The sequence below is a fragment of the Panthera tigris genome, chromosome E1 (assembly GCF_018350195.1).
Source record: "Panthera tigris isolate Pti1 chromosome E1, P.tigris_Pti1_mat1.1, whole genome shotgun sequence".
Taxonomy (NCBI): Eukaryota; Metazoa; Chordata; class Mammalia; order Carnivora; family Felidae; genus Panthera; species Panthera tigris.
In genome coordinates this window covers 17479973-17503744 of record NC_056673.1, presented here as the reverse complement: position 1 = coordinate 17503744, position 23772 = coordinate 17479973, and the positions used below count along the sequence as shown (strand labels likewise).

Genomic DNA, 23772 nt, shown 5'->3' with positions numbered 1-23772 from the left:
TCGGCCTGCGTGGCCACTCAGGCAGCCGTACCGAAAAGAGGACTAAAAAAGAGCGCAGTCAAGTCAGAGTGGGACGCTGAGTGGGCACCAGGTAAGTTGAGTGTGCCTAGAATGGCCAGAGAAGCCCCGAGAGGGCCCCAGAGCCTGGGCGGGCACACTCACCACCTGCAGCTTAATCTGGATGCACAGAGACTTCTTCTTGACAGCCGCCATGCCTGTGGTGAAGGTCTTCCGCATGCTGGTGGCCCGGCGCAGCGCCAGCTGCGAGCCGCCCTCTAAGCCTGCGATGGAGCCCGACAGCACCGTGGCGCTGCCCGCCCGGCCCAGAAACAGGTTGCTGATGATTTTCCTGCCGGAGGTGGAAGGGCGAAGGAGGGAAAGAAGTCTCACTGAGAGCGTAGTGGAGGCCATTCCTTCTCCCAGTTCCTAGGACACCCCCAAAAGCCCCATATCATCGTGGCCAGTGGCCTGGGTTATCTGGCCTGGGGCTGCATGTCCCACACCCTAGAGAGAAACTGTAGACAAATCTTCGAACAGGAAGAAGAGAAAACCACTGGGTGGAGGGGGACAGAAGCCTAGGGGTAGGCAGTCATTGAACAGAGCAGAGTGATCTGTTCTTGTCCATCACCAGGGAGGGCAGAGGTCCAGTGTGGCAGGAGAGATTAGAGCCCAGCATCCTCTGCCATACCATAGAATCTGCATATGACATTTACTGGTTGTTATCTGAGCTCTCCCCCCCCCACTCCCCCCCCCACCCCCCAACTGGGCAGGGAGTTTTGTTTTATTCATTGCTATCTGCCAGGCACCCGGAAGAGTCTCAGTCAAGGAGCAGGTGCTCAATAGTTATCTGCTAAATACACAAATGAATGACAGGCCTTGTATGACTGAGGGGTTTCTAAGGCTATTTCTGCCTTCTTTTAAAATTTTTAATTCTTATGGTATTTTAAGTAATCTCTACACCCAGTGTGGGGCTTGAAGTCACAACCCTGAGATCAAGAGTTACATGCTTTTGTGACCAAGCCAGGCACTCCATTTTAAAGTTTTTGTTTGTTTGTTTTGTGTATGTGTGTGTGTGTGTGTGTGTTTACTACTCCTGTCTTCTATGAAGAACGTGGAGATGCTATTCAGATTTCAAACTATAGGTCCCTCCAACCACGTCCATCCCACCTCTATCCAGGAGGCCACTCCCAGGCCCTCAAGACCAATTGACCTTGGCTGTCACCTCTCAGGAAGTAGAGGCAATCAACCCTGCTGGTGAGGGGGCCTCTCAGACCAGGGAGGCCAAAACCAGCCCTGGGGACGAGACGTGGCAGAGCGAGTGGTGTCCTTACTTCTGGGAGTCCTGCAGGAGCCGGGGGGCGTTCTGGGTGGCCGGGTTCTGTTTTGTGTAGCTCAGCCAGCCAGCTACATTATACTCGACCCAGTTGGTGCCATGACTGTGGCCCAGGAGAAAATGGTGGGGTTTGCTGCTGCGCAGGAGGGGGCTCTGGCCTGAGGGTGGGAGAAGTAAGGTTCAGATCATCAGGGCACAGGCCCCAAAAAAGCCCAGGGACCCGGCGAGCCCTTCCAGACAGTACCGTCTAGACCCGTATAATAGCGGGTCCTTCCGAGGGGTAGCAGAAGAGCCCTCTAGGGGTACCACCTACCTTTCTTGTCACCCTCCTGGGGGCCATAGTAGGAGAAAAGGCGCTCCAGGAGGGCATCCTCAGTGGCCCCTGGCACCAGCACCTCCTCTTCCAATAGCCATAGCAGGCCCCTTGCCTCGTCGGTGCGTGCCAGTGAGCGGACCTACGGAGAAGTGAAGAAATGCCCCCGTGTCACACGGAGCCCCTGGCCCGACCACACACTATCGACACGCCACCCATACGCACACGCATTGCAGCTCCTGCCACTCACGGCTGACACCTTGTGGAGCAGCTGCGCAGCAAGGAGAAAGAGGGAGCCTGAGAGAGACTAGAGAGAGAAGCCCACAGCAAAACACAGTTCCTAGGAGTCGTGTCCGAAGTCACCAAAGGCTGAAGGCTTCTTGTTAACCATCCTCACCCTGCTGGAAGTGAGGCTGTGTGGCCCTCACAGCTGGGCATCACCTCCCGGGCAGACTAAACGAGATGAAGTCTGGAAGGTCCCTGGGCAGAGGGCATGGCCCGAAGGAAGCAGTCAGTCAGTGATGGCTGGGGTTAACCCTGGGCGCCCTGGCAGCGGGGGGGGGGGGGGGGGGGGGGGACACACGCGGAGAGGGCTCAGAGCACTGCAGGGGGGATTCCTGCAGGGTCATAAACTCGAGCGTCCAAATTGTAAGACAGGCGACTTAACAGATATAACAGCCAAAATGGGCGGAGTTGGGTGACCGCCTAGCAGGTGTCCCCATCTGAGGGAAATGGCTATTTCCCAATCAGCTGTAGCCAACTTCTGTCCTGGAGGAACACTGGCCTAGTGCAGATAAACCTTCCAGCTTTTCAAGAGAAGGTGGAAATACTGAATTCTGGTTTCTAACACCCTACGCAGGCCACACAAACCAGGTCTGCGGCCACACCTGGTCTGACGGTGTCTTTTCTACAGCATTTCCAAGTCTTCCTTGAGCAAGAAGACAGAACCGCCCCACACCCCATGCTTGCCTGGCCTTTAGGGACTGGGGGACAAGAGAAGTAAGAAAAGTGCCATTTTCCCTTTCTTTGAACCCAGCTGCCTGCATCTCCTCCCCACCCCCACCCCATGGCTGCCCAAGGGAGCCTGTGTGATTCTCAGGAGGAAGCAGAATGTGGCCAAGCACTGAAGGGCAGCTAAGGTCCCAGACTGGCTGGAGCTGCATGGCAGGACTGGGCAATGAAGGACAGTGCGCAACAGGCTCAGCACCGAGGGGTCCCTGTTCCAGAGGCGCTAAGGCCCATCAGATAGGGACAGCAAAGAAGGGAACACACTGTCTGAGCCACTGCCACTGCTAAGCCACACGGACTGACTTCCCCACACCTCCTGGGAATGGCAAAGGCTCTCACGGAGGCCGGCACAAGAACCCAGGTGCCAGGAAAAGCAAAGCCAGCTTCCCTGGGGAGACACGGAACTTAGGCACTTTAAGGACTTGTCCCGGGGGACACTCGATCTCCCTGGGGCCCCACGTCCTTGTAGCATGGCAGGGCCTGCCCACAAGGAAGAGGGAGAGGGAGGCAGGGCTCAAAGCAGAGGAGGGGAGCCTAGCAAAAATGCCAATTCTCGAGAAAAGTCCCTATGAAACGTCCCTAACTGAAGACAATCAGCAAATGCCAAGTGTTCATCAGGCCGGCCGGTCTCCCAGGCAGCAAAGTACCCAAGATACTAGTCCAAAGTGTGACAAAGCCTGCCCCTAAGGTTGGGGGTGAGGGCTCACATATATAGCCAGGCACAGATTCCTTGCTTGCACAGACTCCTCGCCCGTTCTGCTTGGCTGCACCAGTCTCTTGGGGACAGTGGGAGGGATGACTATGTCCTCTGGGTCCAGTCAAACCCTCACCATCGAGGAGGAGACACCAGAGTTCCTGGCTCAGCCAGTCACAGGACAGGGCCTGAGCCCGAGGTGGTAAGAGAGGAGGTCACATCTTCCCTTGTGGCTCAGACACCTGGGGCTAAGGCTGTCACTGCACAAGGGCAGAAGGCAGTGCCACTTCCTGACCAGACCAGCCGAGCAGCAGGTTACAACAGCAAGGGCCTGACTGAGGTTGAGGAACAGACAAGGGGAGAAAAGGCCAGCCCAGGCCCTTGCTGGAGTTCCTACCAGGGACTGATGGGAGGCTTGGTCCACAGCTGCCACAGAATCATCCGTGGCTGGCTCCAAGTCGTCAAATGCCAGCTCAATGTTCTCCTAGGAAGAAAGGGAGAGAGGTCGTGAGCACAGGCCCTTTGAGGGGTGCAGCCCTGTGTGATGGCCAGGCGGGGGCGCTGGGATTGGGACAGCTAAAATTCTTTTAACCTTCTTCAATACTGAGGTAAAGTCGCATATTCCTGTTATTCGCACCAGTTGATTAGACTATGCAGAATACCCCTACTCTCGATTTCACACAATCACCCTCGAAACACTTGAAGACAGCTGTCATTTGCCTCGTATATCTTCTCTCATCCAAGATAAATATGCTCCCCAGTTCATTCATCTCACCTCCACATGAGGTGGGATTTCTAGATCTTGTTCCATGCGGGACACCCTTTCGTGAAGGGGCCCTAGCTAATCACCATCTTAACAGATCAGGAGACAGACAGGGAAGGCCAGGCCTGACACACGTGGAGGCAGGAATTCACGGGGCCTAGGTGGGTGCCTTGAGGGTGGGCAAAGAGGGGCTCTCAGGGACCCCGAATGCGGGTGCAGCTTCTTGGAGAGCAAACTCTCCACAGGGTAAGAATGCAGTCTGGGGCAGGACAAGACTACCACTCCAGAGAACACAGAGAGACAGAAATGACAGAGCAAAAGCGAGGAAGGGAGCCACCGGTGGGGAAGGTGGTGCCTTCTCTCTCCACAGATGCCCTCCCTGCGGGCGCCAAGGAAGTGAAGTTGGGGGCCGGGGTGGGGGTGGGGCGGGGGCAGGCAGAGGCAAGGTCAAGTGCTACCTCCTTGTATCTTTCTAACTCCTGCACAAAGGTGCGCTCGTGGAAGAGTCTCTGCAGCCGGTCCTGGGCGTAGTTGTGGCATAGCTCCTCAAAGGAGGCTCCACGGGCCGACCCACCCTGCTCAGGGTTCTGGAAGCCCGGAGTGTCCACAATCATCATGGAGCAGAGTGAGTGCTGGCTGGACTTGAGAGCCCTTCACAGGGAGAGCCTGGGTCAGAGCTGGCCAGGGCAGTACCACTGAACACGCTCCACTGGTCTGCCTGTGGCGCCCAGGCAGCCATGTTCTGCCCCAAGCCAGATCTCCACCCTGCCCAGGTGCCCACGACCCTGGTGGGGAGGATGTGCCTTTTGTCACCCGCGAGGACAATGAGCCCTCTGCTGGCGGAGAATGGCTCCACCTCAGCAATCACACCAGCACAGAGGTATCAGTCAACTCCCGCCTTTGTCACGGCAGGAAGCTGGTCAGCTCCTGGGCCCTGCCTGGCACTCACCTGTTCACCAGGGAGACGAGAAGGGTGAAGAGCTCACTGTAGAGGCCAGACGCCATGCCCTCTAAGCACTCCAGTGCACTCAGTTTGGGGCCTGTGGGGCAAGAGCATCATCTCTACCTCCTGCCCCCTGGGAATCCCCACGGGGTATGCTCTCTACCCACCCCGGGTCAAGTCAGCATGGGGCCCTGGGGCTGGGCCTCTTCCTCTGATGGAAGCACCTATTCACCCCAGCAGTCTCCCCACGCCAGAGAAGACTGCAATGAGCCCTGGATGAGGCCTCCCAATCACATCTACCAGCCAAGGGTCCCATGGTACCTGTGCTATCTCCCAGGCTGCTCTCCTCAGGGCCCTGGCGGAAGGAGGTGGAACGTTGTAGGGTTCCACCCTTGTGCTGGTGCTTGAAGATGGCTGAGGAGAGCTCCTCCAAGCTGCAGCCCAACAGGTATGCGGCCTTCTGGGCCCACTCGTGGCGGGCAAACTGCTTGCGTCCAGCTGTGGGGTGGAAAAAAGGATCTGGCATCTTGGGTCTTTCTCCTTAGTCCACTTGATGACCATTGGGCCCTTTGGCTCCCATGGCCAACAACTGGGGAGTGAACATCTTCTGGAGGAAAAACCAGCCCTGATGACACCAGAAGGGCTTTAGGCAAAACAGGAACAGCCAGCAGCTGCCCGCAAGCACTTCCTGTGTCCCCTGCCCTAGTGAGAATGAGCAGGTCCTAAAAGAGGAGGTAACTCCATGCTGCCGCCGCCAGAGGGCGCCCAGGCAGCTTTGACCATCGCTTTTAGAGGACTTGGCCTCAGGGGTACCAACTTGGGGTGGGGCGGTCCGAGGAGGAGCCAGCCCATCTCTAATGAGCACCAGAACCACCTGTGCCTGTGGGGGACACATCATGGGGGAGTACCAGTGCCTCCCCCTTCCAAGAATACCCTCTCCCTTACTTCCAGGCATCTGCTGGGGGAGACCACAAACACCCACCCATGGCCCACCAGTGGGGAAGTGGAAAGAGCTGCCAGGGAAAGGGAACAGCCCACGCAGACAGTCGCGCCTCAGCCAACATGTGTCTAATCACAGCAATTAGGGAAAGCTAACAAGAAACAAGGTTTTACCTTCAGCAGCTTCTGTAAGGCAAAGGACCAGCATGCAGCATGCAAAGAAAAACAGCGTGTTAGCAAACAGTCATCAGCTGAGCCCGCCAGGCCCACGGGAAGGGACCATGGGGGGTGGGGGGTTGTGAGGATGAGCAGGCAAGAGAACATAACCACATTCAGACTCCGAGACACAAAAATACACACATGTGCACACACACCATCTCAAAGGAGTGTGTTCATGGATGCAATCACACTGTCACATAGAGACCTACAAAGACACCACACACACACACACACACACACACGCACACGCACACACACACCCTCTGGGAAATACCGGAAGCTCTGAGGAGGTAACAGACCCTGCTGACACACACCCGGAGCTCTCCGCGTGCAGTACAGGGTTATGGGAAACCTGGGCTTGTCACCGCCTCAGAGCAAAAGAACTTCCTCAAGACACAGCCACACGCCTACCCGCCTGCCCACCTACGCAGTCTGGAGACAACTTCTTTAACTCAGAGCCCGCTTCCTCTTTGGCAGGGTTGCCACCTGCTGGGATCATAAGGAACCTAACACCTGAATGCCTGTTCCTCCATGCACCCACCCACCCACCAGTGCTTTCTCGCTCCTGCTGAGCAGCCTGGGGCTCTTCACATCCCAGAGGAACACGAAGCCAAAGCCTGAGAGGCTGTTCAGAGGCAGCATCCCTCGGAGAAAGGGGAGAAAGGGGCAAAGAGGTGCTCAGAGTGCCCAGCCGTCAAGGTAATCTCAGAAGAAGGCAGCAGAGTTCTTCCAAGCCAGACCAAGCTCTAGCCATTCACAAGCCCCAAGTTCAAGTGCAGAAGCAACAGCCCATTCGTTACCACGGTGCCTGCCGCCCCCTAGTGGCCCCCACCTGGATATGCAAGAGGAAGAGATGCCTTCTACCAAACCAGTGAAGAAAAGGGAAGACTCAGAGAAAACTGGCCTGGGAAAGCCCCAAGAAGCAGGCCCACCCTACCCCATCCAAGCCCCAAGGAGGGCATCCTGAGAGGCCCCAGGATCTTGAGGCAACACAAGTAGAAGCAGCTATGCCTGGGACTCCGAGAAGCCTCACAGCCGGCAGGCACCTTCTCCCCCCTCAACCTGGGGCTTCTCCCAGGCCAGTCCCCTCCATTGTGACAGAACAAGCCCAGCCCCCAGACAGAGCCCAGGGCAAGCACCAAGATGGGACAAGGTGGCCCCTACACCCCAGGGAGGGGCCAAGGTCAGTTACCGGCTTGCTCCTCGGGGGCCTCTGTCAGGAAGGGAACAAGAAGCAGAGTTATTCCAAGGGGACTGCTCGGACTTAGGGCCCTTCTCTTTCCCCTCAGCCTCCGAATCCTGCCCCCCCCCCCCGCCCTCTTCACAGTGCTCCGCATTACTGCCATCCAAGTCCAGGGGCAGAGATCCTTCTCTGGGCATCAGAGCCTCCTGTTCTGACGTGGGAGACTGGGAAGAGGCACACGCAACAGAGGGTGATAACAGACACATCCGTGCTGGGTGAGGACAAACCGCGAGTGGCAGGGCCTCCACAAGCTCTCCTGGGCAACAAGCCAGGCTGTTGGGACCCGTTGCGGGTTACCTTTGGTGGCGCCTGCAGCCCCCAGGTGGTAGATGGCAGCCAGGATGAGCCAGCAGGCTTTCTGTTCATCTGGGGAGATGCCCAGCACCTTCATGGCGGTCTGTAGCTTATTGAACTGCTGAGCCGCCTTCTGCTTCTCCTCAGGCTGCAGGGACAGGAGGGGATGCTGGCACTGCACCTCGGGGGTGGGTGGGGGGCGCTGTCCCTCCCGGCATACCCCCATCCTTCTGGACCCTCGGGGAGGGGAGGGCAGGGCTGGGGAGAGCTGCCCAGCTGGGGCTGGGCTCCTACTATTCCCGTGGGGTTCTCCAGGCCACTTCCCCTACTCCCCTGTTCCCAAGGCCCAGGACTGCCAACCTAGTCCCCACAGGCCCCTCACCTTGGCCAGTGGCACAATCCCAAACACATTGTTCTCTGCCAAGTGGTTCAAGTGGAGCTCTGTCCTAGGGGTACAAATGAGGCATCAGCACAGTGCTTGGTCCCCATGCCAAGGCCATCTCCCTACCAGGGTGGAGACAGATTCAGCTTCCAGACTCTCAGTCCTGTCTGCCCGTCATGCCCTACTGTCAGGCCAGCTGCCGCCACCTTCCCTAATTGGCCTGAAGGCCTGGTCAGAGCACCAACCTCCCTAGGACAGGTCGTCAGAGATGCTCTGGGGAGAGTGTCCAGACAGACCCCTGAAAGAGAGCCAGGAATCTGCCTGAAGCGCGAGTCCAGCCAGGACAGAGACCAGGCTCTCAGCTACAAGAAGAGTTAAGGAGGATAATGTCCTGGGGTTGCTTGCTCAGCCTTATCATTAATCCTTTTTTTCAAAGAACAAAGACAGCAAGTCTGAAGGTCTAAAGGGAAAAGCCTGGTAGATGAGCCAACATGGGGGGCAGGAGGCCCAGTTTGGAGGTCACAGAAAAAGGCCCGGGTTTTCAGCTCCAGTATGAACTCAAATAACAGCTCAGCCCCATGTTAGCTGTGTGACTTATAGGCAAGTCTCTGACCACCTGCATCTTGAGGTGCTTTCCTCTGCAGACCTGGAGTAGCAGAGGTCATAGCTCGACCCTGGGAACACGGGAGCATCAATTATGCCCCTCACACATAGCCAGGACTTTGTGCCTGGGACCCAGGAGTTCCTGTGGGGTACAGCCCATGGCTCATTCATCTCACCACCCCCAGTTACCTCAGAGCCTAACATGTAGCAAGCGTACGATAAACAAACGGTATGGGATGCAGTCAAGTGACAAGGTCCGGGAGCCATCAGTGAGCTAGAACCCAGAGCACCCTCCCTGATTTCCTTTGTCCCATCTCACCTGAGGGTGCCATCCCCACAGGCCAGCAGGTAGTAGAAGACGTTGAAGGTGGCCTCACCGGCTGGGCGTCGGGCCACACGCAGCTTCTCCAGAAGCATTGTCTATGGCACAGCATAGAGGGTATGGGCAAGGAGGGTGGTGCCAGGTCAACCTTCTCCACCCCACATTGGAAAGAACAAGGCCCATGGGAGCAGGCAGGTGCAGCTTACTCTCAACCAGAGGCCAGATCACCACAGGGTCAACCCTGGGGCACAAACCAAAGCCAGGGGGAAGGAGATAGGCCCAGCTCACAGAGGGGCCTTGGTGCCTTGCCCAGCCCCCAGGAACAGTCTTCTCAGGGAGCTGGGCACTTTGTGGAAAAATATTTCATTTAGCATGGAAGGGGACCAGCTTCGGCCAGAACTTACTTTATTGACAAGCAAGTCTTACTTGGGTGAAATTAGCCTGAGAGAAACCCCTGAACACAGGGCCAGGGCCCCAGAAGTAGGGTACAGCCAACCCCAGGGTTGGGCAGGAAGCTGAGCCAGGACCCACCTGGGGCAAGAAGCATGGGGGGGCAGAAGACATGGCGGGGGCAGAATGGTGACAGCTCGGGGCGGAGCACACCATCCCTGCTGGAGGGGATCCTGGGTAGAATCCCGGGAAAATAAGGCACAGGAGGGAGCCTGAAACCAGGCAGCCAGTCTCTTAACTACCCTGAGTGTCCTCTCACCTGGATGGAGGCTGAGGCCACCTGGCCAGCTTGGTCAAAGTCCAGGGAGAGGATCTGGGAGAAGCGAGTGGCATTGCCGTTCATGATGGTGGGGCTGTTCCCAAAGGCTTCCAAGAGGCTGTACAGAGCCTGCCACTTCTCTGCTGTAGAACAGAGGCCCAGGAGCCATCAGGAAAGCCTCCAGAGGCCCAGGGGGCATCAGGAAAGCCTCCAGAGGCCCAGGGGCCATCAGGAAAGCCTCCAGAGGCCCAGGGGCCATCAGGAAAGCCTCCAGAGGCCCAGGGGCCATCAGGAAAGCCTCCTGCCCAGGGCCTATTCCCCCAGCGCACAAAGGCTCAGAGTTACTCAGGCCAGACTGCCCAGGGACAGAGGGGGTCTGAGGGCACAGAGAAGCCAGGGAGAACAAAGCTGACACCTACGAGGCGCTTCCATCCCCAGCCCCTCTCAGTTTTTCCAGGTGGCCTGTCTCACCAGAAAACACCTTGTTCCCACTGGTGCCTGCGATGGTGGCCAGGTACTGCACCAGATGCTGGCAGCTGGTGGTCTTGCCACTGCCGCTGCTGCCCAGGAGGATGATAGACTGGTCCTGGCGGCTCATCAGCATTGCCCTGTATGCGGTCTGGGCCACGGCATAGATGTGGGGTGCCATGTCCTCCCGCCGACACCCCTTGAACATGTGCATCACCTTGGGTGGGAGGGGGAGGGCGGGAAGGGGCAGGCTCTTAGCTGGTCACACTTGGACAGTCCTCACCCCCAAGGTCCACATCTTTCTGGGCCTTTCACTGTCGGGGGGGTTGTCGAGGGATTCCCAGGCTAAGGCCTTGCATAGAAATGCAGATACTAGCACAGTCCCGGCCTCTGTTAGAGGTTACGGGGAGGGCTTCATGTCCCCACCCCTTGAAACGGCTCCAAGTTCAACTGTGAGAGTGGACAAGAGCCCAGTGGGATGCCAAAGGGAAGGAGCAAAGCCAGGGAAGGTGGGGTAGGTAGTGTGTGGGTGGGTCCATGGGGCAGCATGGTCACCTAGTGGGTGCCGCACCTTCTCAGAGTACACGGCAGGGGCCCCACGGGGGCTGAGGACGAGCAGGCTGGGGCCAGCGTACGTATGCAGCAGGCTAGCACCATAGCGCTGGCGCAGTGTGTGGAGGACGCTGGACTCATTGAGGTACACCAGCGAGGCCAAATCTTCTAGACGGTCGCAGGAGGGAGCATTAGCCTGTGTGATAGGACAGGCAGGCAGGCACTGAAGAAGCAGAATCTGTCGGCACTGCCAGTGGACAGGCCTGCCCTGCCCAGCCCACTTCCTGTGCCCTCCACCTGCAAACCTTCTCCACATCATCCTCGTCCACATCCAAGATGGCGCCATCATGGTCTAGCTTCACACGCACCTTGCCTTCTGGCAAGCTGAGCTCCTCAGATTTGAGCTGACTGCCTATAGAGCGGGGACAGACAGTCAGACACAGGCCCGGGAAGCCTCTGCCACCCTCTTCAGGCCCTTTGTGGTCCTGTCTCTTCCCTACTATATCACTAGCCTCTCCTCACTCACCACCCAGGCCTCACCAGACCCAGAAGGCACACCCAGCCCGGAAACCTGAGAGGCCCAGGCATCTGCACCCTGGGCCTCCCCAGACTCACCCAGAGAGAAGCCATCCTTATGGACCAGCCACACCTTCTCTGTCTCATACCAGGACTCCTCAGCTGCAATCTGCTCTTCTGTCTTCACCTATCAGAGGAAGGGGGGGTAATAAATAGTCAGACCTTGCTCTGGAAAACAGTCGGGACAGAAGAGAAGAGACACGTGAGGGGAAGTGCTTCCAGATGAGCCACCTGGTAAGGGGGACAGTTGGGTGGCAGACACAGAACAGGGGACATTGGAAGTGTCAGAGGAAGAAGGTGGGGAAGCCAGGGGATGGGGATGGGCCTGAGGAGCCCCGAGGACAAGGACACAGAGTTAAGGACCATGCCAGCCTTGAGGGTCTGGAAGGACGGGGACACTCAGAACCCGAGCCCTGAGGAGAGTAGACTATAGGAAAGCAAACCAGCACGTTCTGCCTTCAGCCACCCTCTTCCCCACCTCCCCTGTAGGGTTGGTGTGCTGAGCCCACACCCCTCTCCCTGAGCCAACGCCCACTGCTACTGTGACCTCTCATGCCCAGCCTCTGTCTCGAGGTGGGAAAGGGCGCTTCCTCAAGACCCGAGAAGTGTCTACTGCGGACTTTTTACTGCAAAGTGATATATGGGTCCTAAATCCTAGTCTCGGCCTGGTCTTCCCTCCAGAGGATGCCCTGCTGGGCAAGGAGCAGTGCCCAGATGTACACGCCAGCCTTTCCACTCCTCCTCCATGCCTCGTCAGAAGGCCAAGGCCATAAAATAGCATGGCCAGACATATGAGGGGGGCACGGAAGTGCAGCAGTGTTTTGCCAAACACAGGAAAAGACTTGTATGCCACATGGCTGGGCACTGGAACAGCTGTGAGCCACCATCAGTCTCTGAGAGTCCCCCACCCTCACAAGACTTGAGGCCGAGGTACAGATGCTGCTCTGTGATACTGACCCCCTGTGTGAGGGATTGGAAAGGATAAGAAAACATAATAAATATTTTCTTTGTCACATTTCTTGGAGCTGAACGAAAAAGAGATCTGGGTTCTACTCCCAGGTTGGATTCTGGGTTCAGATAACTCCCTCTTCCTCGCTGACTGCCCTTCCCCGTTGGAGAGAGAAGGGTACGCGTGGCCCCTAGGCTCTGGGAATCATGACCAGGGAAATCACCCTTCAAACAGGAGAACCACTATGGGGCTGGCAACATTTTAAATTGTTAAATGAAGACATGAAAAAAAAAAAAAAAAAGGCTAGTTTTTTATATTTGAAGAAATGTAAGTTTATAAAAAAAATCAATGTTTTCTTTTTTTCCAAATCACATGATACAGGTTAAACGTTCATCTCGACTGGACACATTCTACGGGTCAGATGCTTGGAACCTGATGAAGAAGGGGACATCACAGGGTCCTGGCCTAGAACGAATCCTTTAGAGCTAATTCAAGGGTAGGTTCCCAAATTGGCCAGCAGGTGGAGCCAAAGAATGCCACATCTTCTGGCTTGGGAAGGCGGGTGGGAGGTGGGAGGGGCTCAGCCTTTCAGCTTTCTCTACCCAGAGTAAGAGGAATTAAAACACCTAGAAACCAAAACTCTTGCCAGGCCCTTGGGTTCCAGTGGTTAAAATCCAGATGCCACAGGTCCAAACTCAAGTGGTGGCACTCAGACTGGACACCTCCCAAGGGCCTGACACAGAACAGCCCCATTTCAAACTTCTGGCACCGCCTCCCCCAAGGATCCCCCCAGATACAGGGTGGGAGCCGGAAGGGAAAAGAGGCCTTACACTCCAGCATGAGGCCCGAGCACAGACGCCAGCCCAGGTACAGGCCAGGGGTGGAAGGCGGTCACTGGAGGAAGCGGAGGGCTCCTGAAGGGGGCAGGAGCACCCTACCTGGCTGTGGGCAGGAGAGGCGGCCTCAGGGTCCAGCTGCCAGCAGCAAGCAAAGAAGAGAGAGAGAAAAAGAGGGGTGAAGATGAGTAGACCACTGGCATGAACCCTTCGGCAAGCACTCTGGGCCAAGTGGGCGGGCACTTTCCAGCTGCCCAAGGTGCAGGGTCGAGGCTGGAGGAACTTAGCGCCAGGATGGGAAGCTGGCCTGGGCAGGTCAACTGTGTCCAGTCAAGGAGAAGCCAGACCAGGAAGGCAGGGCCCGGCATGGTGAAGAGACACTTGCTATCAACGGACTTCTCAGAGTAGCTGCTCTGTTAAGTCATTCACTGTGGCCTGGGCGTGAACATGCCACTCTGCCTCCGGCCATAGTCTGTCCCGGGTGGGACATCCAATGCATTCTGAATTAGGCTCCTCTTCTGTGTGCTTGCCAGGCCACCTCACCACACCCAGGGCCCGGGCCCCTTGGGTGGCTCTGGCCTTTTCTCCAGGGCACTGGCCAGCCTAGCTCCCCTCTACCTGGCCTCCAAACACATCAGAGCTGTCACTCCTGCACAGAACAAGACCATAGGGCAAGTCTCATGGAACAAGACCACTAGCAGCCCCAAGTCTGGGACCCTTTCCTCAACCCCCCACTGCACCCCTGCACCACTCCTAGAAGGGCACACCACAAGCAGAGGCAGCACTCCATCTGCAACCTGCCCAAGAACCAAGGGACTGTCGGTAGACCCTTTGGCCAGACTTTGCCTCTCTTTTTCTGTCTGATTACTTTTTTTAAAATTTTTATTTATTTATTTTTGAGAGAGAGAGATGGAGTTGAGCGGGGGAGGGGCAGAGAGAGGGAGACACAGAATCTGAAGCAGGCTCCAGGCTCTGAGCTGTCAGTCCAGAGCCCGACATGGGGCTTGAACTCGTGAACTGTGAGATCATGACCCGAGCTGAAGTCGGATGCTTAACCAACTGAGCCACCCAGGTGCCCCTCTGTCTAGTTACTGAAAGACCTTTCTGAAGAGGAAGGGGACCCAGCTAGACCTTGGACCTTGCCTATAAGGAATAAACAAGGAGTTAACTGGCCCCACCCGCATCTGAAAAGCCAATGCATCAAAAAAGGGGAGAGTCAGCTCCCTGCCTCACTGTCCACCAGGCCCTGGTACCAAGACATGTCCTCCAGGACAAGAGAATGGGGCCAGAGATGGGGGCTGGATCCACAGCCACGAAGGGCCCCCTCCCACCGGCACAGGGCCTTGGGTCCCCTAGAGGAACAGGCCTCACTGTGCTCAGACCCTCTGCAGAGCCCTTCTCTCATTTCTTCAGGTGAGAAGCCCACGTGAGGGCCCCCAGTCTGCCATGGAGCCATCCTTCCATATTCAGGTGCTCCCCCCATCCCCCCTGGCCTGGGAACCATACACGTGAGGTGGCATTACAGGAGTTGTGAAGATCCTCTCAAGGCGCTGGTGGGCCTCCTCTGCGGGGGTCAGCTGGACCTCAGCGGCAGCTCCTGCCTAGAGGTTAAACCACTGTTAGTCCTGGCCTGGGGAGGAGTGGGGGGCACGGCATGCCAAGCTTCTAGCCTAGGAAGCCACTGGGACCCAGTGGGGAGGTGGAGTAGGGTCAGGGAGGCAAGCCAGGCACCAACTTGAGCTGTCTTTTTTAAGTTTATTTATTTTGAGAGAGGGAGAGAGAGGGAGGGTGGAGAAGAGAGAGAGAGAGAGAGAGAGAGAGAGAGAGAGAGAGAGAGAAAGCACGCAAGTGGGGTAGGGGCAGAGAGAGAGGGAGACAGGACCCCAAGCAGGCTCAGTACTCTCAGCTTGGAGCCCAACGTGGGGCTCACACTCACGAACTAGAGATCATGACCTGAGCTGAAATGAAGAATCGGACGCTTAATTGATTGAGCCACCCAGGCAGCCCCCAACTTGAGTTTTTAAATTATCCAATGGGGGGGGGGGAGGAAATTCCGGGGTTATTTCTTCTCACAATCCTAACTACTTCAGCACTAGGATGACCCTGTTCTCCCACACACCCTCTGGCCCCTGCCCCAGGCCCAGGTGACAGGTGGCTGAACTTCAGCTCAGGGCACATCTCAGCCCCTCAACTCCACCCTAGTGAGAGCGACGGGGAGCCGGAGGGAAGGCAGCCAAGCCAGGGAACAGGCACATGACTCTCTCTGGCTACTTATAGGTTCTACTCAGGGGCTGACAGTACACCTCACAGCCTTCCCGGGAGGCCCAAACACCCCTGCCAACTCCCGTGTGCCAGGACTGATTTCCCTGCTTCAGAGCAGGCCGGCAGGGCTGGGACGGCTGCAGCCTCCTGTTCTCGAAGTTCTGCCAAACCCAGGAGGAATGGAGCGGGGAACCCGGCAGGTTCTGGGACCTTGGGAGTCCCAGGAGGTCATCGGCAGGGAGGGCCTCTAGGCTGCTCTACTCCCATTTCCCCCTCCCCCCCCCCTTTCTAGCCAGAGCTTGCAACAGGTGGGAGAAGCAGTGGTGAAACTTGACTCCTCCCTCCTACACCTCATGAGGCCTCAGAAGGGTCCACAAAATGGGGAAGTTTGAAGGGAACTTTCCCTGGCCAGAGGACCAGTCATGTAGGCATCACCTTCCAAGGTCCTCCCCTCTGCCTCTCAGCTTCCTATCCCACTCAGAGGGTACTCTGGGGACAGATGGGTCCGCAGATCCAAAGGGGGCCTATGGTGCCCCTTTGCCACCCAGGCCTAGGGCTCCCTCAGGAATCCTGCTGTCAGAGAGGACTGCCAGCCAGGCCTGAAGAAGGAAGTGATGGCAATGATGGCATTAAAACTCCTGTTATCAGCATCGCTATCCATGCTGCCATTTATGAAGCACCCACCACACCAGGGACTAGGCTCGGAGGAGCACTGTACCATTCCTAATCTTCACAGAACCCTTCAAAGCTGGGATTATCCAGCTTTGAACTCCAAAATCCAAAAGCCCCCTCCACCCCCTCTGCCCCAAACGATTTTTTACTTAACTATTTTGATCGCCAAAACTCTTTGTATTCTATCCCCCTGCAGTGTGAACATAGATTTTGCTATGAAAATATTTACCTTTGGTTAGAGGTTACTGCTCGTTATGTATGACATTCTAAAATACAGAAATTATGAACTTGCAAAATACTTCTGGCCCCAAGGGCTTCAGAGGGGGAATCAGACCTGTCCCATCCCCACTTGGCAGATGAAGGAAGGGTCAGCGATGGGACCATGCTGAGATCCCACAGAGGGTGAATAGCCGGGGATGTTAACACGGGTCACCTGACTTCAGAAAGTCTCCTTCTCCCCTAGCACTGATCTGCTAAGACTTCGACCCTTGCTTGGGAATCTGGAGCCTTCGGCCAACACCATGCAGCCTGGGACCAGGCCCCAATCCCACACAGGAATGTGAAGGAACGGCAGCATGCTGGTTAGCAGGGCCCATCCCAGAGCAGGGGCCGCCACGGACTCTGGTGTTCAGTGAAGGAAAAGCCATGCAGCCCCACCAAGGGCACAAGGCCAGGCCCAGCTTCTCAGTCATGCGGGCGGGTTGAGGAGGCCCGGGGAAGCTGGCTGCGAGGGTGCCTGGCCTTCCAACGAGGGTGGTGAGGGCGTGGGAGGTTAGTGATACACTCGGGTACCTCCTGCTGCACGTCAGGGGCTGGTGACTTGGACTGCGGCAATCCAGTCAGGTTCGACTTCGGGCCAGTGGAGCCCGGGTCCGCCAGCTCTTCCGGTGGGGCAGGGGAGCACTGCTTCTCCGGGATTCCAGGCTTGGCCGGGGAGCCTGGTTTCCCTGAGGAGCCCGGCTCCTGGCTGGAGGGCTTCTCCCCCTTCCCAGGAGACTGCCTGCCACGGGGCTTGTGGTCCTTGGCCCTGCCCCGAGACATCAGGCTCCGTAGACCCACAGAGAGCTCATCCTTGGCTGCCTCCTTCTTTGCTTCAGGCTTAGGTGGAGGAGGGGGAGGTGGAGGAGGTGGTGGCTTGGGACCAGGGGCCTTTTCTCCCCTCTTGCCTCGAGCTGGGTGCTCAGGGGACCTGACCCCCCTGCTTGAAGGCTCCTTGGCACTCCCAGGCTCCTCACCAGGCAGCACCTTGCTCACCACCTTCCTAACTGCGTTTGCCACTCTCTTCCGGGACAGGCCCTGGGCCTCCTCACTTGGGCCTTCTGCTGAGGCAGCCCCCAGGCCATTCATGGTGAGTGTGGGTGCAGGGCTCTTGGCTCTCTGGGAAGTCTCTGACGGTACAGGGCTGGTAGGAGGCTGAGGACTCCTAGATGGACCACTGCTGTCCTTTGAGCTGCCCTCTAGCTGCAGTCACACAAACACAGGTAGACATTAGCATCGGCCCTTGTGTCCCTGCCCACCCCATGCAAAGGAAGTGAGACCTCACGCCTAGCCCTGGATGGAATAGACCTTCCATTCGTCCATGTAAACAACACATAGCTCCAAGAGGCTACACCAGGAAGCCTTCATTCCATCTTCTAGATAGGACAATTGCATCTCAAAGTTTGGCTTCTCTCTCCCACAAAGCACAAGCAGGTACTGTAGTCACCTGCTGTCTATCCGTAGCCTTAGCACAGAGCTGTGAGATGCCAGCATACAGTGCCCGGAGGCCCATGAAGTGTCCCAGAGTTACTGGCCGATGTCAGGGCAGCAACCAAGCCCCAATCCAGGTGAGCCCACTCCCTCGCGGCCCAAACAACAGCAGAGATGGAGCATGGAGAGGTCAAACCACCAATTCCTGCCATCAATCCTGGGCCTCCCTCTGGGGCTTTCTGCCTTTGTGGTGTCCGGTCCTTCTATCACTGTGCTTTCTGGGCCGTCAGACCCAGAACCTACCAATCCCAGCAGAAACAGTGGTTGGGGAGCAACTCCTGGCCCCTGGACATGCCAAGCTTCCTCCCTCCTGCTCCCCTGATTTGTGGCCATTGTCTACCCCTCACCCCACTCTCAGAGCTGCAGAAACCCAGTGCCGGCCGGGGGGGAAGCTTCTACCTCAGGCTGCTCTGTCAAGTCTCTACAGCTTTCCTCCTGCCACCTTCCCAAGGGCTGGAGGCGTCCTGGCTCCCAGGGTGTGTGTGCGCAGAGTAATAGGATGAAGAGGAGAGAGCTGGGGCCCACAAAGGGAAAAGCACTCAAGTGACCACAGATCCACTCTGCCCTGGAGCTGGGGCCCTGGCTCAGCCAGCCTCCCAGCCTCTGGCACCCGCCTGGAGCGTGTTGGCACACTTTGCCTAATGCGCCTACCCTCCCCCCAACACTGGTGGGAACTGTCTGCGGTCCCGAGGGACAGCCACTAGGAAAGCCAGGCTGCCTAATAGTAGGGCAGAGTTTCCTGCAAAGCCAGCCACGTTGCCTGGGGGAGCAAGGTCAACCTGGGGGCTCCTTGCTGATCCGGCAATGCCCTGCCACTAATGGGCTATGTTTGAGTCCCTGTTCCGCAAAACAATGACCTTGGTTCCAGGGTATACCTGGGCCCTGGGCTCTACAAGTCTGGCTGCCATAGCTGCTTGGATGCAGGAAGATACTCAGAGTGGGCAGACCTCTGGCACGTCCTGAACAGGGCTGACCCAAGCAACCTCAGTCCGGGCCTCAGCTACAGGGAGGCCCTGAGGCCGGGGTGGGGAGAGGAGGGCTTGAAGGTGCCTCTCCCTCAACCTCTTGGACCAAGAGTGCTCCATGGCATGCCAGGGCACTGCGGAGCTGGCTAGCAGCCCCGGCTGCCGGCTCCTGCTCCCTTCTCCGCCCTCTTCTGGCTCTCCTCCCATCCCCCCGACTGAAGATGGTGACAATGGTGATGCTAACACACAGTGTTTATTATGTGCCGGGAAGTCTTCTAAGCACTTCACGTGTAATTTTCTGGAGTATCTGGATACTCCCGGGCCCCTCCCCAGCATATCTCAAGCACACCCCTTTGAAATCACTGGCTAACCTGGCAGGATTAATTATACATCAGGTGGAAGCCACAGAGTCTGGCTAATCAAACCTCCATCCAAGGAAGTGGGGGAACTGGGACAGGCACCATCTGGGGTAATGAAGCCCGGATCCGCTTTGTGACCCAGCTCTGCCCCAGGGCCCCCCGCACTCCTGCCCCCTGTGCCGACAGCGGCCCTCTCCTAACTACACGTCTCTAGACCTGGCTATTCTGGAACTGTCTCTCTTTTCTTGCTTGAAAAGAGTCCAGCTTTATTCAGGGTCTCTATCTCGAGGCAGAGTGACCTGGGGGAGAAGTTGGGGACACACCAACCAGCCGGAGCCTGCCTCCAGGTCACCCGCACCAAGCAGCTGACGGGGTCTTGGGAAGAGACAAAACAGCTGCGGTGAAATCCCTCCCTGTGCCGGTCTTGTGTCACCAGAGCAGGACGAAGAGTCCCAACAGCTGAGCTCTCCTCTGGTGCTCCCCGGCCTAAGAGTTTGCCCGCCTAGGACTCTCCAGCCCCAGAGGGTCCAGAAAACCAGAGCTAAAGGTAGGAACTCAAGAGAGGGGCCGGGGGAGGTGTCCAAAGCGCCTCGGTGTTCCCGTCTCCTTCGCGCACCCCAGAGGTTGGCATCACACATGCTGTGCTTTCTGCCCCTTTAGTGGCATTCCCTCTGGCCACCCAGAGACGAAGGGGCACCTGCCATGCCTGCCTGGTCCGCGGAACCGCCTCACGGACTAGGCGAAGGCAGGCAGGCACACCCACCCGGGCACACGCACCGGGGGCTCAGAGAAACACTTACAGCCCCTTCCTCCTTGCCAGGGGGGCCAGGCTTCGGCAGAGTTTTGTCCTCCTCTTTAACCTGAGGGAGCAGACAAAGAAGTCACTGGCAGGTCAGGGCAGGAAAGAGCATTAAAAGCACAGGAGGAAAACATCCGAGGGGCCCTCCCTCCCGAGCGGGCAGAGTTCCTGCGCATTTGGGAGTACTGGGGTGAGGGACATGAGCAATGGATACCCTGTGCTGCGGTCAAAACTGTCCAGTGACAGCTTCAAGAATGAATAGCGGGATCAAGTACCCTTGCCGTTGGCCACCAGTCACGTGGCCCACTTGGGCGGTCTGAAGAGTGCCATCATGGGCTTGGTTACAGGGTGGACAGAAAGGTCCAGCTAACTCAACCCATGCTCAACTGCAAGAGTCATTCTCAGCTCAGACGAGAAGTAGTCTGAATAAGACGCTCCTGACCTAGTGACTAAGGAGGGAATAACCCCAGGGTGGGAGCCCTACTGGGCCACAGAGGTAGAATGGGCGGCCCTTACCAGGCTGGCTCCAACTTGCTTTTAGGTCCCTGTGATCGCCCCTGGCCCAGAGCCTGAATGCCTTCCCAGCCACACAGCTGAGCTTGGACTGGGGACAGGAAATGGGGCAGAGGCAGGGAGGCCAGATATTTTGCCAACCTCAGACCCACAAAACTGCTAACCGTGCAGCTGAGGGAGGGAACCCCAAGGTTGGGGGCAGAATTTAGGAGAGATGCCTGAGCTCTGGCTGTTCTGGCCAGGAGGTTGGGCTCAGCCCAGAAGCTAGAGGGCAGGAGCAGAGTTGGGAAAAGCTCAGACAATGCCTCATGGACTTCGTTTCTCTTCTTTCCCCAGTCACTTAGGACTATGGGAAAAAGGCAGGTCTGTGAGCAGCTCTACCCGTCTTCAACATGCCTTTCCTTCCGGGCACAGTGGGGTAAAAGCATTAGAAGGAGTCCTCAATTCCTGATGGAAAAGATCTTTAGGAACGTTTCCAGAATCATGTTAATTATCCCCCTGGGGGGAGGGGAGTCTTTGGCTACTTTTGAGCTCTAATTAGCAGTGCCTAGGGGCACTGACCAGCATGATGGCCGTTGAAGTTTTAAAGCTGCGACTTGTCTACCGAGCTATTTTCAATGGGCTGAAGCTACAAAGTTAGCTCACACTGTTACGGACAGGGGGGAAATGGCAATTATTCATCAGAGTGTGCTCTACTACTTTAGAAATTGGGACTGGAGCAGATAAAGGGAAGGGAGGGGCTGGTGGAGAGAGGATGAGGAGGAGTGGGAGAGACTGGGTCTGCACCTGCTGCCCCCACCCCCAGTGCCTATCCCTCACACCACCCCACACCCCCAAGGTCACACCATGCATTAGCTCCTGGGCACACAGGTTAGGGGAGCAGCAAGTGTTCACAAACCACACAGACAAGCTCATTACTGCACGCGGTGCTATTAGCTTGGGCTCAGGGATGGCCCAGATTCCGAGTCCACTCCGTGTCCGCCACCGGCTCCAATTCTGTCCTCCCTCCAGTGATGCGAGCTTAGGACCCCAAGTGTCCCACCCAAGTGGTGAGGCACTGGGGGAAACACTGGCTGCCCCCCGAAAGGTCTGGGACACTAGGCCCAGCTCTGAGCTCAGCTCTGGATTTAGCCTGAGGCTGACTCACGGCCTCCCCCACTGCCCCCCCAACCAAGGGCTCTGTCTGTTACAGGTCATTGCCCAGCTGGGGACTGTGCACAGCACAAAGGCACGCCCAGGTCGGCAGCCTGAATCACCCTCTGGAACCCAGGCAGCCAACTGGCCTGGCTCCCAACCCTTGGCTCCTTTCCTTCTACCCACCACAGTCCCCAGACCAGGGGGGACCCAGTTCCAGAAGCCTCAGAACCAATGCCATCCCCCGCGGCCCCCCACAGCGGCCCACGTTCCCAGCGGTGAGTCAGAGCAGCCCGTGGGGGGGGGGGTAGATGGGAAGGGTGTGGGGTGGTTAACTTGGAGGGGCACCAGTGGGACAAAAGGCAGCTCAGCTTACCAGAGGTGGAGCTCAGAGAAGGAGCATGACTCAGCACAGAAGCCCATCCAGAGCAGAGCAATTCTCCCCAGTCCCCAAATACACGTTCATGCCCCAGTCTGTCTCTAGCTCCCCAAGCTCCCTTGCCCACAAGCCAGACTCCTGCCTGCACACACCATGCCAAGCACATAGGAAAAGCATAAGGATTTTGAGACCCAACTTTCCTTTTGCTCCCAGAAGGCAAACCTTGATGAAAAGGCCATGGTGCTGAAGGTAGCCTGCCCCCTGGGTCAGAGAAGACACAGGCAGGGTGGGCAGGGTCTCTCAGGAAATCGGAGTCTTCCTAAAGGCCACCACCTGCCAGGACAAACACTGTGGGCAACAGGGGACAGAGGGGAGGAAACGAAAGGGGAAAGATTACAGAGCTCAAAAGGTCAGAGGAGGAGTGAGGGATAAAGCACTGGGGGAAAGAGCTGGCAAGGTGGGGTACAGAACTTAGAACTTCCTGCCCTCAGGAGCTGTGTGTCCTTGAATAAGCCACCTCACCTCTCTGGGCTTCTCTATAGAATTAGGGTATGGACCAGTCTAGACAATGGCTGATGTCCTTTCCAGGTCTGCACCCTAGGAGTCTGGGTAAAGAGAGGCACTCAAGCCCTTAACTCAGTGAACTGACGTTACGGGCCTGTGAGGGCATTAACAAAGCTTCCCCAGGACTGCAGCAACTTTGGCTTTCTACCTGCAACACGCCATCACCAGCCTGGAGGAAGGGGACCTGGAGAATTGTAAAGCCACTTCACCTATGGGTGAGAAATTAGGACTGGTCCTCTTGAAAATTAACAGGCAGAATCTGCCTCAGCCCAGAGAGAGGCTTCGTTCAAAGAATCCGTTCAGTTCAGTGGAGTTCAAGAACTCGTTTGTTCTTATTACTGCTCATCATGAATTAACAGTGAAAAATTGGAGAATTTTTTGTTTTCAGTTAATTATTTTTATTTATTTTCTTTATTATTTTTATTTTAAGTTTATTTCGAGAGAGACAGAGACAGAGAGACAGGGAGAGGGAGAATGTGAGCAGGGAGGGGCAGAGAGAGAGGGAGAGGGAGAATCCCAAGCAGGCTCCTCACTGTGAGCACAGAGCCAGAAGCAAGGCTCGATCCCACAAACTGTGAGATCATGACCTGAGCCAAGATTAGGAGTCGGATGCCCAGCCAACTGAGCCACCCAGGCGCCCCACAATTAATTATTTTTAACTTGCTTTGTCGACTTGTCTCTTTTACTATCCAGTTCATATGCTAGATGTGAAGTTTGTTTAATTATTTAATTCATTTGTTCTTTGCTCTCCTGCTCAAGTTTTTCTATGTGTGCAGAGGGAAGTCCACTCATCCCAGGCTGTGAGGACACCAGTCCATTCACGCCCGGGCCTGTTCCTCTCTATCAGCTCTTCCTTAGAAATATCACTCTAGGCACAAAGATGGGGTTCTCCGCAGAGGAAATTCTCTCTGTGGCTTTTGTAAGGAACTGCCTGAATATTTCTCCTTTCTTCCTTATCACTGGATTTTAAGATTTGCTTAGAATCCAAAAAACCTGTCTTTAGCCAATACGTAACAGATGAGGAACTCAACCCCAAAGACGGAGGCAATGTCTCCATCACGGTCACTGCCAGATCTGGGAACAAACCCTGACCTGCTCCCTCGTGGGACTTCAGCCATTTCTTTTGTTTTGTTTTTTTAATTTTTTTTTTTTAATGTTTACTTTTGAGAGAGAGACAGAGTGCAAGCAGGGGAGGGGCAGGAGAGAGGGAGACACAGAATCCAAAGTAGA

The 23772-nt window shown here is 56.5% G+C and overlaps 1 protein-coding gene and 1 long non-coding RNA gene across 14 annotated transcripts in view; one reads left to right on the top strand and one right to left on the bottom strand.

Moving 5' to 3' along the window:
* MYO18A (myosin XVIIIA) overlaps nt 1–23772 on the bottom strand; it is a 102040-nt gene that overhangs the window by 36753 nt on the left and 41515 nt on the right. For 4 of the 8 annotated variants that reach the window (XM_042967119.1, XM_042967122.1, XM_042967125.1 and 1 more), the window contains 16 exons: nt 11401–11488; nt 11091–11197; nt 10805–10981; nt 10237–10450; nt 9766–9908; nt 9054–9154; nt 8132–8195; nt 7753–7897; nt 6168–6179; nt 5376–5552; nt 5061–5151; nt 4570–4762; nt 3746–3832; nt 1647–1788; nt 1332–1491; nt 163–349 (listed from right to left, as the gene is read on the bottom strand). In XM_042967119.1, the coding sequence (XP_042823053.1) occupies nt 163–349; nt 1332–1491; nt 1647–1788; nt 3746–3832; nt 4570–4762; nt 5061–5151; nt 5376–5552; nt 6168–6179; nt 7753–7897; nt 8132–8195; nt 9054–9154; nt 9766–9908; nt 10237–10450; nt 10805–10981; nt 11091–11197; nt 11401–11488 (2088 nt within the window). Of the gene's footprint in view, nt 1–162; nt 350–1331; nt 1492–1646; nt 1789–3745; nt 3833–4569; nt 4763–5060; nt 5152–5375; nt 5553–6167; nt 6180–7752; nt 7898–8131; nt 8196–9053; nt 9155–9765; nt 9909–10236; nt 10451–10804; nt 10982–11090; nt 11198–11400; nt 11489–13248; nt 13285–14669; nt 14748–23772 lie in introns of all 8 variants that reach the window. The other 4 variants (XM_042967118.1, XM_042967121.1, XM_042967123.1 and 1 more) reach the window with 2 other exon arrangements.
* On the top strand, nt 7189–22958 carry LOC122233660. 6 transcript variants are annotated; one of them, XR_006211317.1, is made up of 7 exons: nt 7189–7670; nt 11454–11595; nt 12692–12806; nt 16544–16661; nt 17374–19700; nt 21658–21877; nt 22567–22958. It is a non-coding gene; the product is annotated as an uncharacterized LOC122233660 (long non-coding RNA). The 6 variants fall into 6 exon arrangements; XR_006211321.1 differs by lacking the exon at nt 7189–7670 and having other exon boundaries at nt 11212–11595; nt 17374–17906; nt 19411–19700; XR_006211318.1 differs by lacking the exon at nt 7189–7670 and adding an exon at nt 14560–14616 and having other exon boundaries at nt 11212–11595.